The sequence below is a fragment of the Microcaecilia unicolor genome, chromosome 5 (assembly GCF_901765095.1).
Source record: "Microcaecilia unicolor chromosome 5, aMicUni1.1, whole genome shotgun sequence".
In the NCBI taxonomy this organism is placed as follows: Eukaryota; Metazoa; Chordata; class Amphibia; order Gymnophiona; family Siphonopidae; genus Microcaecilia; species Microcaecilia unicolor.
In genome coordinates this window covers 433,226-453,560 of record NC_044035.1, presented here as the reverse complement: position 1 = coordinate 453,560, position 20,335 = coordinate 433,226, and the positions used below count along the sequence as shown (strand labels likewise).

Here is a 20,335-nt window from a genome sequence, read left to right as displayed (position 1 = left end):
AAACCCCCCCCCCCAAACAAACAAACAAACAAAAAACTTTACCAGTGAAAAATTTCAATAAGATATTTGAAAAACAACTCTCCAGATGACCATTAAGGACACTTTACCTCCAGTTAATTCATGTTATTGAGGTAATATATCAGCCTGAAAAAACAAGCTTTCATTCTTTTGCTGCTATCTATATTAATTACTTGAAGAGTTGAAGATGTTAATGAAGGCCCAGACAAGGTCTCATGAGTTTGAGAAAATTAAAACACTAATGTTGGGGATGGTAGAGTCCTTTCCAAAGGACTAATTAAAACCTCAGAAGACTGAAATAACTTAAGTCCTGCAGGGTGAACACTTTCAGGAGTACCTAATATCTGAAATTTTTTGCCCTCAGTGAATTCTCATAGTATCCCCAGAGGTCAGCTGGTTCTTTATTTTCCTGTTTCCCATCATATCCTCCCAATGTGGCACTGAAGGGGCACAAAAAGGTTATTTCCATTTTTGGTCACATCCCTTTTGTCGCACTCCTGCATGCTGTAAGAATGTTTTAAATGGCAGAACCCTGTCACCCTTGAATATTGTCTCAGTTGGGGAGGGGGGGGGGGAATGGAATTTGGGCATGAAAGCCTGATGTTTGTATTCTGGCTCTCTAAAATCCCAACTGGGCTTCTCACATTGGTAGCGGCACATTCTGGCTTTTTCCAGGTACATTCCTATCCCCGCAACAATGCTTTTTTGACTCTTGTGTTTTAATTTTTGCTTTTCTGCACTAAAATGCCGGTAAACAGGATACTGTTTTATCTTTAAATGTGGTAGTTCATTTTAATTTATTTGTCTGCTGATAGATATAAAAGAGAATTTTTATTCTGTAACTAATTTTTGTTTTATAGAAATTCCTAATATACCATATATGTTTTTCTGTGGCAGGTGTTGTAGAAGGAGATTTGTCTGCAGTTGAAGCATACAAGTCTTCAGGAGGTGACATTGCTCGCCAGCTATCTACAGATGAAGTTCGCTTGCTGAATCGTCCTTCTGCCTTTGATGTTGGTTACACTTTGGTACATCTGGCCATACGCTTTCAGAGACAGGATATGCTGACAGTTCTCCTCACTGAGGTGAGTTCTGACTATCTGTTTAGGACTTTCTGCCCATAGATTGTATGCTGTATAGCTGACAATCCTTCCATTTATCCCAAGTTTCCTTGGATCCCTCTCAGGTGAATTTTAGCAGCATATTTAGGAGGAGCATATGCTGGAAATTCTCATATTAGAGAAGTTCTGGATCAGGAGATAATTTCATAAAAACATTTAAGAAAGTACATTTTAAATCCTGTAGAAAGTAACATTTCCTCATTTCCGTTTGTATGCTGTTAAATTGATTTTTTAGATCAGTTGGTAAATATTCTAGAATATGAAGTGCTAATAGCAGCCTGGTAGTTAGATCAGTGGTCCTAGAACCAGGGTTTAAAACTCTTTCTCACTGATGTTTCTCTTGGACGGATTACTTCTCTCCATTGTTTTGGGCATTAACCTAGATTTTATTTAATTTTGTGATTTTGTTCTCCTTTTATTTGGCCATTGGCCAGGCAAGGCACATCATACCTAATGGAATAAAGCATTGTAAGCCCTAATGCAGTGATTTTGTAACCTTTCATCTTGCGGCACACTGACAAGGTGCAAAAATTGTCAAGTCACACTATCAGTTTTTTAAGGATATATTTTTTTAAATTAAAAATCTGTCCATGTCTAAGAAGCCCTGACACCCCCCCCCCCCCCCCGCCCACACATAATTAGGAATTAAATTCAGACCCTCAACAAATACAGGTCACAAATTAGAAATAAAAATATGAAAACAAAATTTTAACTGGTAACCCCAAGAAGTCACAACTCAGCATATACCACAGCAGTGAAGAAATATATTTCAAGTGCACATTTGACATGCAAACATTTACATCAGATCTGGGGTCAGTGTAAATGTTTGTCTATTCCTGCCACGTATGCTAGTATTTTATAAAGACATTTATCAATATAATAACAGATTCTAGTTGCAGTGCATCTGTATTAAAATTCCTGTCCATGGCGGTCTACAGAGCTAGAGATATCAACAGAAGACGGCAAAACACCGTCCTGAGGCTGTAATGTAAGTCATTTTTGCAGTATTAGGGGACAAATCAGAATGATTAAAACTATGGAACAGAGCAAGGATCTAGGCTCCCATCCAACAACCAGGCATTTCAGAAATACTACTCTGCCATAAGGAACAAGCTACAGCACCAAGAACATTTCAAGCCCCTGAATATAATAATGTCAGCAACAGAACAGAATTTACTGACATATTCCAGCTCTCTCAGTTCCTTGTCATACCAGACTAGTCCAGACTAATGGGTTATGACTACCAGCGAATGAAGACATAAGTACATAAGTACATAAGTACATAAGTAGTGCCATACTGGGAAAGACCAAAGGTCCATCTAGCCCAGCATCTTGTCACCGACAGTGGCCAATCCAGGTCAAGGGCACCTGGCACGCTCCCCAAACGTAAAAACATTCCAGACAAGTTATACCTAAAAATGAGGAATTTTTCCAGTCCATTTAATAGCGGTCTATGGACTTGTCCTTTAGGAATCTATCTAACCCCTTTTTAAACTCCGTCAAGCTAACCGCCCGTACCACGTTCTCCGGCAATGAATTCCAGAGTCCAATTACACGTTGGGTGAAGAAAAATTTTCTCCGATTCGTTTTAAATTTACCACACTGTAGCTTCAACTCATGCCCTCTAGTCCTAGTATTTTTGGACAGCGTGAACAGTCGCTTCACATCCACCCGATCCATTCCACTCATTATTTTATACACTTCTATCATATCTCCCCTCAGCCGTCTCTTCTCCAAGCTGAAAAGCCCTAGCCTTCTCAGCCTCTCTTCATAGGAAAGTCGTCCCATCCCCACTATCATTTTCGTCGCCCTTCGCTGTACCTTTTCCAATTCTACTATATCTTTTTTGAGATACGGAGACCAGTACTGAACACAATACTCCAGGTGCGGTCGCACCATGGAGCGATACAACGGCATTATAACATCCGCACACCTGGACTCCATACCCTTCCTAATAACACCCAACATTCTATTCGCTTTCCTAGCCGCAGCAGCACACTGAGCAGAAGGTTTCAGCGTATCATCGACGACGACACCCAGATCCCTTTCTTGATCCGTAACTCCTAACGCGGAACCTTGCAAGACGTAGCTATAATTCGGGTTCCTCTTACCCACATGCATCACTTTGCACTTGTCAACATTGAACTTCATCTGCCACTTGCACGCCCATTCTCCCAGTCTCGCAAGGTCCTCCTGTAATCGTTCACATTCCTCCTGCGACTTGACGACCCTGAATAATTTTGTGTCATCGGCGAATTTAATTACCTCACTAGTTATTCCCATCTCTAGGTCATTTATAAATACATTAAAAAGCAACGGACCCAGCACAGACCCCTGCGGGACCCCACTAACTACCCTCCTCCACTGAGAATACTGGCCACGCAATCCTACTCTCTGCTTCCTATCTTTCAACCAGTTCTTAATCCATAATAATACCCTACCTCCGATTCCATGACTCTGCAATTTCTTCAGGAGTCTTTCGTGCGGCACTTTGTCAAACGCCTTCTGAAAATCCAGATATACAATATCAACCGGCTCCCCATTGTCCACATGTTTGCTTACCCCCTCAAAAAAATGCATTAGATTGGTGAGGCAAGACTTCCCTTCACTAAATCCGTGCTGACTTTGTCTCATCAGTCCATGTTTTTGTATATGCTCTGCAATTTTATTCTTAATAATAGCCTCCACCATCTTGCCCGGCACCGACGTCAGACTCACCGGTCTATAATTTCCCGGATCTCTTCTGGAACCTTTCTTAAAAATCGGAGTAACATTGGCTACCCTCCAGTCTTCCGGTATTACACTCGATTTTAGGGACAGATTGCATATTTCTAACAGTAGCTCCGCAAGTTCATTTTTTAGTTCTATTAATACTCTGGGATGAATACCATCAGGTCCCGGTGATTTACTACTCTTCAGCTTGCTGAACTGACCCATTACATCCTCCAAGGTTACAGAGAATTTGTTTAGTTTCTCCGACTCCCCCGCTTCAAATATTCTTTCCGGCACCGGTGTCCCCCCCAAATCCTCCTCGGTGAAGACCGAAGCAAAGAATTCATTTAATTTCTCCGCTACGGCTTTGTCCTCCTTGATCGCCCCTTTAACACCATTTTCGTCCAGCGGCCCAACCGACTCTTTGGCCGGTTTCCTGCTTTTAATGTATCTAAAAAAGTTTTTACTATGTATTTTTGCTTCCAACGCTAATTTCTTCTCAAAGTCCTTTTTTGCCCTCCTTATCTCCGCTTTGCATTTGGCTTGGCATTCCTTATGATCTATCCTGTTACTTTCAGTTGGTTCTCTTCTCCACTTTCTGAAGGATTGTTTTTTGGCTCTAATGATTTCCTTTATCTTACTGTTTAGCCACGCCGGCTGACGTTTAGTCTTTTTTCCCTTTTTTCTAATACGTGGAATATATTTGTCCTGAACCTCCAGGATGGTGTTTTTAAACAGCATCCACGCCTGATGCAAGTTTTTTACTCTGCGAGCTGCTCCTTTCAGTCTTTTTTTCACCATTTTTCTCATTTTGTCGTAATCACCTTTTCTATAGTTAAACGCTAGCGTACTTGATTTCCTAGTTTCACTTCCTTCAATGCCAATATCAAAACCGATCATATTATGATCACTGTTATCAAGCGGCCCTCGTATCGTTACCCCCTGCACTAGATCATGAGCACCACTAAGGACTAAGTCTAGTATTTTTCCTTCTCTTGTCGGCTCCTGAACTAGCTGTTCCATGAAGCTGTCCTTGATTTCATCAAGAAATCTTATGTCCCTTGCGTGTACAGATGTTACATTAACCCAGTCTATATGCGGGTAATTGAAATCCCCCATTATTATTGTGTTGCCCAGTTTGTTTGCGTCCCTGATTTCCTTTAACATTTCCGCATCCGTCTGTTCGTCCTGGCCAGGCGGACGGTAGTACACTCCTATCACTATCCTTTTCCCCTTTGCACATGGAATTTCAATCCACAGTGATTCCAAGGAGTGTTTTGCTTCCTGCAGAATTTTCAATCTATTTGATTCAAGGCTCTCGTTAATATACAATGCTACCCCTCCACCAATCCGATTCACCCTATCACTACGATATAATTTGTACCCCGGTATGACAGTGTCCCACTGGTTATCCTCCTTCCACCAGGTCTCAGAGATGCCTATTATATCTAATTTTTCATTTAGTGCAATATATTCTAACTCCCCCATCTTATTTCTTAGGCTCCTGGCATTCGCATATAGACATTTCAAACTATGTTTGTTGTTCCTAAGTACATCATGCTTAGTACTTGACAGTATTAATTGGCAATCTTTTGTCTGATTTTTATTGTTATTTAAAGATACCCGATCTACTACAATCTCTTTTGCAACCTCACTATCAGGATACTCTATCTTCCCTGTTATGGTGATATCTTTGAAAGATACCTTATCCCGAACCATGCTCTTTTGAGCGACTGTCGGCCTTCCCCCCATTTCTAGTTTAAAAGCTGCTCTATCTCCTTCTTAAACGCCGATGCCAGCAGCCTGGTCCCACTCTGGTTAAGATGGAGCCCATCCTTTCGGAATAGGCTCCCCCTTCCCCAGAATGTTGCCCAGTTCCTAACAAATCTAGTTTCTGTGATTCGCCCCTTAAAGGTATCGTGCAGCCTAGAATGCTCAGTATTTTCTGTCTCCAAGCAGATAGTTAATTCTGCATGCAACTCCTCTGTGATGCTTTTCAGCCAGCTTTTGATCCAGATCCAGCTGGATGTCAGTGGAGCAGAGGGTTTTCCTGTGGGATGATATTAGCTTCTTTACTCTGTACAACTCTGGATGGAGCTGGGTGACAATGGTGCTGAATCTTCCCCCCTCCTCGCTATTTAGTGGTTCCGTGTAGTTGTTTAGGAGGTTATGGTCAGACTACAAATTGGGTATGTGAGCTGACGTCAGTGCCGGGCAAAATAGTAGAAACTATTATAAAGAATAAAATTACAAAACACGTAGACAAACGTGGTTTAATGAGACAGAGTCAGCATAGGTTCAGCCGAGGGAAGTCTTGCCTCACCAATTTGCTTCATTTCTTTGAAGGCATGAATAAATGTGGATAAAGGTGAGCCGGTTGATGTAGTGTATCTAGATTTTCAGAAAGCTTTTGATGAAGTTCCTCATGAGAGACTCCTGAGAAAATTAAAGAGTCATGGGATAGGAGACAAGGTTCTGGTGTGGATTAGGAATTGGTTATTGGACAGAAAACAGAGGATAGGGTTATAGGAATTAGTTATTGGACAGAAAACAGAGGATAGGTTTAAATGGTCATTTCTCTCAATGAAGGAGGGTGAACAGTGAAGTGCCACAGGGATATGTACCGAGACCAGTACTATTTAACATATTTATAAATGACATGGAAATGGGAACGACGAGTGAGGTGATCAAAATTGCAGAAGATACAAAACTATTCAAGGTTGTTAAAACAAGTGTGGACTGTGAAATATTGCAGGAAGACCTTCGGAGATTGGAAGACTGGGCATCCAAATGGCAGATGAAATTTAATGTGGACAAATACAAGGTGATGCACATTGGAAAGAATAATCCGAATCATAGTTACCTGATGCTAGGGTCCACCTTGGGAGTCAGCAGTCAAGAAAAAGATCTGGGTGTCATTGTAGATAATATGCTGAAATCTTCTGCTCAGTGTGTAGCGGCGGCTGAAAAGGCACTACACTATTCACCTTCCTCCGTTGAGAGAAATGGCCATTTAACCCTACCCTCTGTTTTCTGCCCAATAACCAATTCCTAATCCACACCAGTTCATTGCCTCCTAAGCCATGACTTTTTAATTTTCTCACGAGTGTCTCGTGAGGAACTTTGTTAAAAGCAGCCCAAATTAGTGGTCATCATCTGATAGTGCTAGGATGGACCAGTTCTTTTATAACTCAGAAAAACAAACAAATAAAAAAATGGTTCCAAGCATGTTTGGGAATTGTCACATAGCTATTATTTCACAAGTCTCCTAAGCACATAAGAACTGCCATCCTGTGCCAGACAAAAGCTTCATCAAGCCCATTATCCTGTTTTCCAACAGTGGCCCATCCAGGTCACAAGTACCTGGCAGGATCCCAAAAAGTAGCAAGTTTCCATGGTGCTTATCCCCAAGTCTACCTTAAAGACCAATGGACTTTTTTCTTTCATGAAATTGTTCAAACCTTTTTGAAATCCAGCCACATCCTCTGAATTCCAGGGCTCTATTCCTGAGCCGGTACGTCAAGCTCCATCTCTGGCCGTCTTCAAATCTAAGCTAAAAGCCCACCTTTTTGATGCTGCTTTGAACTCCTAACCCTTATTCACTTGTTCAGAACCCTTTTTTATCATCCTTGCTTTAATATTCCTTTATTTCTTATTTGTCCTGTTTGTCCTAATTAGATTGTAAGCTCTGTCGAGCAGGGACTGTCTCTTCATGTTCAAGTGTACAGCGCTGCGTACGTCTAGTAGCGCTTTAGAAATGATAAGTAGTAGTAGTAGTAGTATTGAATAAAAAAAAATACATTTTCTCCAATTCTGAATGTACCACTTAGTTACTTCATTGCAAGGCCCTTAGTTTATGTAGTTTTTGACAGAGTAAACAACTGATTTGTGTTTACTTACTCCACCTATGATTTTATTGACTTATTTCATAGCTCCCTCAACTATCTCGTTTCCAAGGTGAAGGGAGCCTTTTCTTATTGGGGAATCATTCTTCCTTCCCAGTTACTTTGGCCACTTTTCTCTATACCTTTCTAATTTGGCTATATCTTTTTGAGATGTGATGACAGAACTGCACACATTAAGGTGCAGTCACACCATGAAGCGAATACAGCTCAAATATTGTGTGCAGTTCTGGTCACTGCATCTCAAAAAAGATATAGGTGAGATAGATAGATAGACGCATGATACCAAGCAATACTATTGAGTACACAAGCATCCTCGAATGCTTAGACCCAAAAACGGAGGAATACCCAGCCGATCGATCGTGGACCAATTTTGACTTGATTTCAGTAGAGGAACTTGCACACTGGCTCAGAAAATATGCCAAATCTCAATGTAAACTTGACATTTGCCCTACCAGCCTAATAAAAGCTGCACCCAAACAATTCAAAAAAGACCTGACGAACCAAGTAAACCACAGACTCCTAAATGGTCTCTTCCCCTCGGAAAAAGGAAATATCTTACTCCACTGCCAAAAGATGCTAAGAAAAGCACAATGGACCTAACCAACTACCGACCAGTTGCCTTAATCCTGCTCATAACAAAATTGATGGAAGGTATAGTGACGAAACAGCTCACGGAATACCTTACCAAACACTCAATTCTACATGAGTCTCATTCAGGATTTTGATCAAATCATAGCACTGAAACTGTACTAGTGGCTGCAATGAACTCATTCAAGAAAACAATTGCAACTGGCAAGAACATACTCGTACTACAATTCGACATGTCTAGTGCTTTCGACTTGGTGGATCATGGAATATTACTATACCTATTAGAATACTTCGAAATCGGAGGCCCAGTTCTCAAGTAGTTCAAAGGATTCCTCACTACCAGATCCTACCAAGTAACAACGAACACTGATAGATCACCACCTTGGATACCGGAATGCGGAGTCCCTCAATGATCCCCCCTTTCACCAACTATCTTCAACCTAATGATGATACCACTAGCCAAACTCCTAGCCAATCAAAACCTTAACCCCTACATATTTGCTGATGATGTCACGATCCACATCCCGTTCAAAAGTGATCTAAACGAAATAACCAACGAGATCAACCAGAGCCTCCAAATCATGCACTCTTGGGTGGACTCATTCCATTTAAAACTTAACGCAGAAAAAACTCAATGTCTAGTTCTCACTTCCCAATATAATACAAACAACTACCTCAACATAACCACACCATACTCCACACTTCCCATTTCAGAAAATCTGAAAATTCTTGGCGTCACTATTGACCGAAACCTCACACTTGACACCCATGTGAAGAATACAATGAAAAAAATGTTCTACTCAATGTGGAAACTCAAAAGAATAAAACCTTTTTTCCCAAGAAACATCTTCCGCATCCTAGTACAGTTACTAGTGATAAGTCACCTGGACTACTGCAACGCTCTGTACGCAGGTTGTAAAGAACAGACCATTAAAAAACTCCAAACAGCCCAGAACACCGCAGCCCGACTCATTTTTGGAAAAACTAAATACGAAAGTGCGAAGCCCCTAAGAGAGAAACTGCACTGGCTCCCGCTCAAGGAACGAATTGAGTTCAAGATCTGCACAACTGTACACAAAATCATTCACGCAGACGCCCCACTCTACATGTTAAACCTAGTGGACCTGCCGCCCAGAAACGCCAAAAGATCAGCCTGCAAATTCCTCCATTTGAACTTTCCCAGCTGTAAAGGAATTAAATACAAACAGGCATATGCTACTACCTTTGCGTACAAAAGCACACAGATATGGAATGCACTACCTATGGCCCTGAAAACCATGGACAACTTAACCAGCTTTCGCAAATCTTTGAAGACATATCTCTTCAACAAAGCCTACAAAAGAAATCCTAATGAAACTAACCACTCCTAAACTACCCAAGTGCTTCAAAAACCTCTCACACGACCTTACCTATCACCTTTCCATTTAAATCCTCATCTACCTTCAGCTTATTACCGACTATTTAAAATCATGTAATGACTATATCATAACAATACTCTGTAAGCCACATTGAGCCTGCAAAAAGGTGGGATAATGTGGGGTACAAATGCAATAAATAAATAGATAAGGTATGGAGAAGGGAGACCTAAATGATAAAGGAGATGGCACGACTCCTCCTCTATGAGGAAAGCCTGGAGGTTAGGGCTCTTCAGCTTGGAGAAGACACCTGATGAGAGATAATGATAGAGTCTATAAAAGGAATGGAGCGGTAGGCATGAATTGCTTGTTTTACTCTGTCAAAAATTATACAGACTAGAGAGCATGTAATGAAGTTACTAAGTAGTACATTAGAACAAATCAGAGAAAATATATTTTCTCTCAGTGTGTAATTAAGTTCTTGGGTTTGTCCAAGATGGCGCTCTGAACACACACACCTGAGTTTGCTCCTGGAAGTTGTCTTGGTCTCTAGCTTTTTCTGGTGCCTTCGCTTTGTCGCTGCTAATGGGGAAGCGGAGGGGAAAGGTAAAGGAGTACCCCTCAGCTCCTGAAACCGTGTCATTGATGAGGCAAACGACCCTTCAATTTTCCAGGAAACAACCGGGTCCTCTGGGCACTTCGACTCTTTCTACCACTGCCGATGCATTGACGTCGACAGAGAGCGGCAATGGGGCTTCCCTGAGCCCCGTGGAACGCATAGCTCCGCCTCAGCCTGGCAGAGAGTTCCGTGTAGCAGCCCGAACAGAGACGGAAACCGAAGGGGTGCAACCCGACCTGTTTGAGGGGAGGACTGTAGCAGGAGAGAGCGGATCCCAGGAGCGTGAAACACAAATACAAGCAGCTTTAAAGGTATTACCACAAGACATTGTTTCCAAACTTTCCCGTACTGAGGTCCAATCTCACTCCTCTCTACCAGCTAGTGGTGTGGTTAGACCAGCTATTGTGACGCTTGAGTCACTTTGGGACATGGTTTACAATATTCAATCCTCTATGCAAAATACTTTGAAAGAAAATACTAGTAATATTAAAATTCTTTCTGCGGCTGCTCTGATTCAAGCGCAGGTAACTGCACAGCAATCCTTAAAAATGGAAAATGTGGATAATAAGATTCAAGACATGGGGACTCTGGAAAACGCTTTGGTTAAAGATATTAATTTCTTACACAAACGGTTGGAATACCTGGAGAACCAGGTTAGAAGACTTAACCTTAGGTTTCTCAATTTTCCCAAGTCACCATTAATTTCCCCTTTAGAAATGGTGAAAAAATATATGACTGAAATTCTAGGAATGGACAAAGATACATTACCTCCCATCACACGAGCCTATTATATCTGGAATTTTAAGGGGACGGAGAGGATTCCCCCCCCTGTGATGGGGGAAGGAATGAACCTTACTTCTTTCCTGGAAAGTTCATTGGAAATCATTACTCAGAGGTCAACTATGCTGGTTACTTTTGTGCTGGAGCCAGATCGGAATGCTGTATTAAGACTTTCCCTAAGACACTTAGAAAAGCTGTTTTTGGGCTCAAAGGTCCGGATTTTTCCTGATCTCTCAAAGCCTACATAGATGCGGCGCAGGGCATTCTTAGAACTGCAACCCAGAGTTATGGCATTGGGAGCAAATTTTGTGTTACGTTTTCCTTGTATTTGTAATGTAATGTTTGAGGGTAAACAATTTCAATTTGTGGAACCTAAACAGCTTAAAGAATTTCTAGATGCTAGAGTTGATGTGAATGTTGTATGCCTTCCCTAAATTGCAGGCTGGGGTCTGTAACAGAGGTAGTAACTGTGTTTTTTTTTTTTTCAGCATATTTTCCTTAATGGTTATAGATACTTGTAATCTTGGAATCATTTTTCTTTCAAATTGTGGACGGAAAGTCCGTATACTTTTTCTTTCTAATGTATTGTAGTTCTATTTTACCTGTAAAATGAATGCCGATTGCATATTCACATTGTTTTGTGATATATTATAAAAAATATTAATAAAGATAAACTTAAAAAAAAAAGAAAAAGTTCTTGGGTTTGGAGAATCGCGATTCAAGATGGCTGCCTAGAGCGAATGTGTGAAAGCAGTGCTCCCAGCGAGTCAGTCCTAGCTTTTCGCTATGCCTAAGCGAAGGGGCAAATTGGCCAGCACTGTGTCTTCTGGCCGACAAGCAGTCCCGGTGATCGGACCTATTCGTTCAGAACCAGCAAGGAAATGGGTCTGTGAGTGGCACGCAGGCGTTGGTCGGAGCAGTTGGAGGCCTAGAACCAGCGCCGGTGCTTGAGACAACATTGAGTCCAGACCAGAGGACGCCACCCCCGCAGCCGCAACGAGCAAGCACCCCCTTAATGGCGTCTACCACGGAAAAGTTGGATAGACTCGAGGCACGGGAACAGCCTGGGGCAGGCTCGGAGAGATCCGGAATGGTGGAAGTTGGAATCGCTGCAAGACAAACAACTATTCAAAGAAGTACTTATCTCACTTCCTGTAGCCAAGAGTTCCCCCTTTGGTAAACTAGTCTACCTATGCAAATGTTTGCTTCATTAGAAGCACCATCTGAAGTAACTCTTGAATCACTGTGGGCCTTGATTGCCTCTTTTGATAAGGCTTTATGCCCCCAAATAAATCAACTAGAGTTAAAAAACTTTGACCGAAGATACGACAAAATTGAAGAACGAAGTTATTAGATGAGAAAATGCAGAATTTCGATCCAAAGGAAAAACAAATTCAAGATATTCAAGCAACAATGGTTAAAGATTTGACGAACTTGCGCAGGAAAATTGAAGTCTTAGAAAATAATCAGAGAAGTAACAATCTTAGATTTATTAATTTCCCAAGAATCAAAACTATGTCTACTAAAGAAATGTTATTAAAATATATGAAAGATATACTTCAAGTTCCTGAAGATGCAGTTCCTCCGTTTCTACAAATATATTACTTGCCGGTGAAAACACCAGGCGAACATGAGTCTTCAGAATCCCATCTTTGACTCTTCTCTCTCCTTCTCTGCTCATATCCAGCAGATCGCCAAGACCTGTCATTTCTTTCTTTACAACATCCGTAAAATCCGCCCCTTTCTTTCCAACAACTCTACCAAAACCCTCATCCACACCCTTGTCACCTCTCATTTAGACTACTGCAATCTGCTTCTTGCTGGCCTCCCACTTAGTCACCTCTCCCCTCTCCAATCGGTTCAAAACTCTGCTGCCCGTCTCGTCTTCCGCCAGGGTCGCTTTACTCATACTACCCCTCTCCTCAAGACCCTTCACTGGCTCCCTATACGTTTTCGTATCCTGTTCAAACTTCTTCTATTAACCTATAAATGTACTCACTCTGCTGCTCCCCAGTATCTCTCCACACTCGTCCTTCCCTACACCCCTTCCCGCGCACTCCGCTCCATGGATAAATCCTTCTTATCTGTTCCCTTCTCCACTACTGCCAACTCCAGAGTTCGCGCCTTCTGTCTCGCTGCACCCTACGCCTGGAATAAACTTCCTGAGCCCCTACGTCTTGCCCCATCCTTGGCCACCTTTAAATCTAGACTGAAAGCCCACCTTTTTAACATTGCTTTTGACTCGTAACCACTTGTAACCACTTGCCTCCACCTACCCTCCTCTCCTGCTTCCTGTACATATTAATTGATTTGATTTGCTTACTTTATTTTTTGTCTATTAGATTGTAAGCTCTTTGAGCAGGGACTGTCTTTCTTGTATGTTTGTGCAGCACTGCGTACGCCTTGTAGCGCTATAGAAATGCTAAATAGTAGTAGTAGTAGAGTGGTCACCGACCGAGTGATTGCGGTGTTGCAATCCTTAGGTTGGGTGGTCAATCTGGACAAGAGTCATCTGGTTCCTACTCGGAGTCTGGAATATCTTGGAGTGCAGTTCGATACGAAGCGGGGGAAGGTGTTTCTCCCTGAGGGGCGAAGGATCAAATTGCTTTCTCAGGTACGGACCTTATTGAGTCGTCGTGCTCCCTGAGTGTGGGACTATGTTCAGCTCCTCGGTTCCATGACGGCGACCTTGGAGGTCTTTCCATAGGTAAGGGCTCACATGTGGGCCTCTTCAGAATTTCCTTTTGAGCAGATGGTCGCCAACGTTGCTGGATTATCAACGGCGCCTTCCTTGGTCGAGCCGGGCCAGGGCCAATCTTGCGTGGTGGCTCCGGTCAGCTAATTTGCAGAAGGGTGTTTCTCTGGCATCTCCCAATTGGGTGATAGTTGTGACGGATGCCAGCCTTGCGGGCTGGGGAGCCCATTATCTTCATCGAGTAGCCCAGGGATTATGGACCCCTCTCGAAGCGACTTGGCCGATAAATTGTTTGGAGTTGCGAGCAGTCGTGAATGCGCTGCGGAGTTTTCAGGACCTTCTGCAGGGGCAGGCGGTTCGTGTTGCGAGCAGTCGTGAATGCGCTGCGGAGTTTTCAGGACCTTCTGCAGGGGCTGGCGGTTGGTGTATTCTCGGACAACACCACGATGGTGGCCTACATCAATCGGCAGGGGGGAACTTGCAGTCTTCCCTTGGCAGTGGAAGAATCTCGTCTTCTAGTATGGGCGGAAGCACATGTTCAGAGTCTGTCGGCAGCGCACATTGTGGGTCAAGACAATGTTCAAGCGGATTTTCTCAGCCGGACTGTTTTGGACTCAGCGGAATGGACGCTGTTGGACTTGGCTTTTCGGCTCATCTCTCAATGTTGGGGAAGACCAGTAATGGATCTCATGGCCATGGCTTGCAATGCCAAAGTTCCACAATTCTTCAGCCGCTAATGGCAGCCAGGATCCGCAGGATTGGATGCTCTTCTCCAGCCATGGCCGGAACAACAGCTACTGTATGTTTTTCCTCCGTGGCCTCTGATAGGGAGAGTTCTTTGCCGCATAGGGCGGCATTGGGGGGCCGGTCGTTCTAGTGGCCCCAGTCTGGCTCCGATAGCCGTGGTATGCGGATCTCATTCGGGCACTCGCAGAGCCACCATTGCAACTTCCGGTGACTCCCGATCTGCTGCATCCAAGGGCCAGTTCAGATGGAAACCCTCCCGCTTTGGTCTTATGGCCTGGCTATTGAGAGGCGGCAGCTGGGGAAGAAGGGATTTTCAGGACCAGTCATTGCCAGTCTTTTGGGGGCACGGAAGCAGTCTACTTTAGCAGCATACGTGCGAGTGTGGAAAGCTCTCTCGGCGTGGTGTGCTTTGCGTGCTGAATCGCCTTTTGGGCAGACATTCCGGGTATTCTGGAGTTCCTTCAGGATGGTCTTCAAAAGGGATTGGCATCTAATTACCTTCGAGTGCAGGGGGCTGCGCTAGGTTGTTTTAGGGGCAGACTGGACGGTCCTCTTTAGCAGCTCACTCTGATAAGGTCTGTTTCCTATGCGGGGCTCTTCGGCTTCGGTCTTCTACTACTACTACTTAGCATTTCTATAGCGCTGCCAGGGTTATGCAGCGCTGTACAAGTTTAAACATGGGGAAGGACGGTCCCTGCTCAAGAGAGCTTACAATCTAAAGGTAACAAACTATAGCAGTCGTGAGTGCGCTGCGGAGTTTTCAGGACCTTCTGCAGGGGCAGGCGGTTGGTGTATTCTCGGACAACACCACGATGGTGGCCTACATCAATCGGCAGGGGGGAACTTGCAGTCTTCCCTTGGCAGTGGAAGAGATCCTTGAGGAACCCCAACAGAGAGCGGGACGGGGGTGGAAGAAGAGCCTCTGCGGCAGCCTTGCCTGGCATGGCTTTTGAATGTAGTACTGCGAGCCCTCCAGGCCCCACCGTTTGAGCCATTGAATAAGGTTTCTGAGAAGGATCTAACACTTAAGACAGTGTTTTTGGTGGCCATTGCTTCAGCTAGGAGGATTTCTGAAATTCAGGCTTTGTCTACCAGAGATCCTTTTTTTGCAGTTTTCTGAAGCAGGGGTGTCGATCCGAATGGTGCCGTCGTCTCTACCTAAAGTGGTTTTGGCTTTCCATGTCAGTCAGGCGGTTTATCTTCCGTCTTTTCAAAGAGAGGATTATCCGGGGGAGTTTGCCTCACTACGTTTCCTGGACGTGCAGAGAGCCTTGTTTCGGTACTTGCAGATCTCTAACGAGTTTCGATGCTCGGATCATCTCTTTGTGCTCTTGTCGGGATCTGTCTGTTTACCTGTCTTATGTAGATTGTAAGCTCTTTGAGCAGGGACTATCTTTTTGTGTATGGTGTACAGCGCTGTTTATGCCTTGTAGCGCTATAGAAATGATAAGTAGTAGTAGAGGCGGCTTCTAAGGCTTCCATTGCTCGCTGAATTAGGGAAGCCATTGGAGCGGCATATCTGCTACAAGGGCGGGCGTCTCCAGTGGCCCTGAATGCGCATTCTACTCAGGCACAGGCGGCTTCTTGGGCGGAGGCGTCAGCCTTATCTCTGGAAGAGATTTGTCAGGCGGCTACTTTGGCGTCCTGTCATACTTTTGCGAAGCATTACAGGCTAGATGTGTCTGCTCAGGAGGATGTGAGTTTTGGGGCGGGAGGATGTGAGTTTTGGGGTGGGAGTGTTGGCGCAGGGAGCGTCGGCTTCCCACCCTACTTAAGGAATGCTTTGGTACATCCCACTAGTTCTTGGATTCATCTGCTGCAAGTGACAAGGAAGGTAAAATTGTGTCTTACCTGATAATTTTCTTTCCTTTAACACAGCAGATGAATCCAGGATCCCCTCCTAGTTCAGCCGATGTTTTTTTTTCATTTTCCGCGCAGTGTGGCTATTTTTTTTCCTTCCGGGTTCTCTTTTGCAGAGTTCATACAGATATGGGAACACGGAAAGGATTCCGATTTCTGGATGAAGTTGCAGTTATTTCTAAGTTCTTATTTGGTTCTCTGTTTTTCATAGTGAGGATGGTTTCTGGTTGTTATTGGTTTCATATTTTTGGCCTTGTCAAATGCTTACGAATGACATACTACCTGAGGAAGGAGCTGGCCGTCTGGCATCACTGCCTTTAGTTTGTTTATCTCTATCTCCACCTGCTGGTAGGCGGACTTAACCCACTAGTTCCTGGATTCATCTGCTGCGTTAAAGGAAAGAAAATTATCAGGTAAGACGTAATTTTACCTTGTGTTCCTTCTCTTTCAAATCCTCTCTGCCAGAGGTTCTAAAGTGTGAGCAAACAGTAGAGGGGACATAGAGCAGCCTTGTCTGTTTCGCTCGTCCTGTAAGATACTTTTATATCAGATAATCACACACAAAAGCAATTATACTGGACTCGTTTGCTCAGGGATATGACAGTACCTAAGTGATCCCTATCAGCTAACTAGCTGTAACTATGAAAGGAAAAATGCCACAGATGGAATAAATTATTTATTAGAAAATATTAAAAAATATGTAGCAAATGCAAAGCAAAGTACACAAATAAGCTTGCATTACAAAAATAGATTATCAGCAAGATATATATATATATATTAGACAGAGCTATATGGATAAGTAATAATACAACTGATCACACCATTAATATCCTAAGGACTATTATGAGAACTTACACAACTAATATGTCTTGTGCAAAATACACTTAGCTAATGATTCACTGACCACCAGTCCTGAAAAGCCAATCTGTCACAGATAAAGCCGTGGACTAACTAAACCCTGAACCATAGATAGTAAACCCTGTTATCTCACCCAGCAGTCCGTATTGCACAATTGAGACTCAAACTGAAGCCCCGGCAAGTCTTATCTCGGTCCCAGAATAAAGTCCAGGGTCTTTACTCTTTATTGAACACAGTCTTTTGGGTAGTCCTAGTGTTATAACTGAGCTAACCGTGTCAGTTTGTTGCAAGGTATGCAGTTCACTGGTGTGTTTAGAAAACCAGTTCCTCGCTCCTCTCAGAGCCATCTATTCACCAACAAGTCTTCTGGTCTTCTCCTTTCTCTTCTGTCCTCTTCAGTCCAACATTGGCATCTTTTAGAGTCAGATGATACCTATGGACCAATCACAATGGTGTAATTCTGTCCAGCTGAATTCATGGTCATGAAAAGAAGCCTTTTTCTTACAAAGAAACTGTTATTAGACGGCAAGCAAACCTCCCTGTCGATTCTCGTTTTCCTGGAGCCCATCTGTCACTGTGAATTACTCTCCTCCACTCTTCCCAGGAGATAACTGGGGGCTAGTTTGCAGCAAACAATGTGTCCTTGGATGAAGTCATGGTATGCCCAGCAGTAATGTTCCTTTGTAGAAAAGCTGTTTTCTGATGATTACAGATGTATTCAGGCCACATGCTGTAGAATCGATATTGGTAATAAAAGGATGGTTTAGGCTTATATAGGGCCCAGACCAGCAAAGGTGAGAGAGCATGAAAATACTCCTACAATCCTAACTGAAATTCTCCCAAATACTCTCCATTTGCCTTATTGTGAGTTTGAGGGGTTACAGTGCTTGAATTGGCAGAAGAAAGGAGTTTTTGATGCACCTGCACAAGTTGGTGGTGAACTGTGCTCAGTTTTGGAGGCCCTTTCTTGTTAAGAATGTAAAAACACTTGAAGTAGTTCAGAGAAATGTGATGAAAATGGTATAGGGTTTGCACCACAAGACTTAAGAGGAGAGACCTGATGACTTGAACATGTGTACCCTGGAGGAAAGAAGAAACGGGGGTGATATCATACAGACATTCAAATATTTGAAAGGTATTAATCTAAAACAAACCTTTTCCAGAGACAAGAAGGTGGTAGAATTAGAGGACATGAATTTAGTTTTGTTTAATTTATTAAAAACTTGATATACCACCCTTGAATAACATCAGAGTGGTGTACAGTAAAAACAAATTAAAAACTAAGGAAAGACACTCCATAAAATAAAAACAGGGACAGCACAGGAATAACGTCATGAAGTACTTTTTGAAGGAGAGGAGTGGCCTAGTGGTTAGGGTGGTGGACTTTGGTCCTGGGGAACTGAGGAACTGAGTTCAATTCCCACTTCAGGCACAGGCAGCTCCTTGTGATTCTGGGCAAGTCACTTAATCCTCCATTGCCCCATGTAAGCCGCCTTGAGCCTGCCATGAGTGGGACAGTGCGGGATACAAATGTAACTAAATAAATAAGTACATAAGTACCTGATATGCTTTCCTACGGGAGGTGGTGGAGATGAAAATGGTAACAGAATTCAAAAATGTCTGGGACAGACCAAAGGTCAATTAAACCCAGCATCCTGTTTCCAACAGTGGCCAATCCAGGTCACAGATACCTGGCAAGATCCCAAACTATATAGTACAGAGTGATTATCTTTCTAACAGTGGCCAATTATCTGACGGAATCCTAAAATGAAGCAAGATTCCATGCAGTCGACCATCAAAGATAAGAATTGGCTTTCACAGGTTCTACCTTAATTGTTCATGAACTTTACCTCCAGGAATTTGCCTAAACCTTTTTAAACCCAGTAATAATATAAGTAATGCCATACTGGGAAAAGACCAAGGGTCCATTGAGCCCAGCATCCTGTCCACGACAGCAGCCAATCCAGGCCAAGGGCACCTGGCAAGCTTCCCAAACGTACAAACATTCTATACATGTTATTCCCGGAATTGTGGATTTTTCCCAAGTTCATTTAGTAGCGGTTTATGGACTTGTCCTTTAGGAAACCGTCTAACCCCTTTTTAAACTCTGCCAAGCTAACCGCCTTCACTACATTCTCCGGCAACGAATTCCAGAGTTTAATTATGCGTTGGGTGAAGAAACATTTTCTCCGATTTGTTTTAAATTTACTACACTGTAGTTTCATCGCATGCCCCCTAGTCCTACTATTTTTGGAAAGCGTGAACAGACGCTTCACATCCACCTGTTCCACTCCACTCATTATTTTATATACCTCTATCATGTCTCCCCTCAGCCGTCTCTTCTCCAAGCTGAAAAGCCCTAGCCTCCTTAGTCTTTCTTCAAAGGGAAGTTGTCCCATCCCCCTATCATTTTAGTTGTCCTTCGCTGCACCTTTTCCAATTCCACTATATCTTTCTTGAGATGCGGCGACCAGAATTGAACACAATACTCAAGGTGCGGTCGCACCATGGAGCGATATAACGGCATTATAACATCCTGACACCTGTTTTCCATACCTTTCCTAATAATACCCAACATTCTATTTGCTTTCCGAGCCGCAGCAGCACACTGAGCAGAAGGTTTCAGTGTATTATCGACGACGACACCCAGATCCCTTTCTTGGTCCGTAACTCCTAACGTGGAACCTTGCATGACGTAGCTATAATTCAGGTTCTTTTTTCCCACATGCATCACCTTGCACTTGCTCACATTAAACGTCATCTGCCATTTAGCCGCCCAGTCTCCCAGTCTCGTAAGGTCCTTCTGTAATTTTTCACAATCCTGTCACGAGTTAACGACTTTGAATAACTTTGTGTCACCAGCAAATTTAATTACCTCGCTAGTTACTCCCATCCCTAAATCATTTATAAATATATTAAAAAGCAGCGGTCATAGCACAGACCCCTGAGGAACCCCACTAACTACCCTTCTCCATTGTGAATATTGCCCATTTAACCCCACTCTCTGTTTCCTATCCTTCAACCAGTTTTTAATCCACAATAGGACATTTCCTCCTATCCCATGACCCTCCAATTTC

At 43.2% G+C, this 20,335-nt stretch overlaps 1 protein-coding gene across 2 annotated transcripts in view; it reads left to right on the top strand.

Annotated features, from left to right (window-relative positions):
* Window positions 1–20,335, top strand: part of ZRANB1 (zinc finger RANBP2-type containing 1) — a gene marked incomplete at its 5' end in the record, with an annotated part of 249,239 nt that overhangs the window by 33,792 nt on the left and 195,112 nt on the right. For both annotated transcript variants that reach the window (XM_030202551.1, XM_030202549.1), the window contains 1 exon segment: window positions 916–1,103. In XM_030202551.1, the coding sequence (XP_030058411.1) occupies window positions 916–1,103 (188 nt within the window).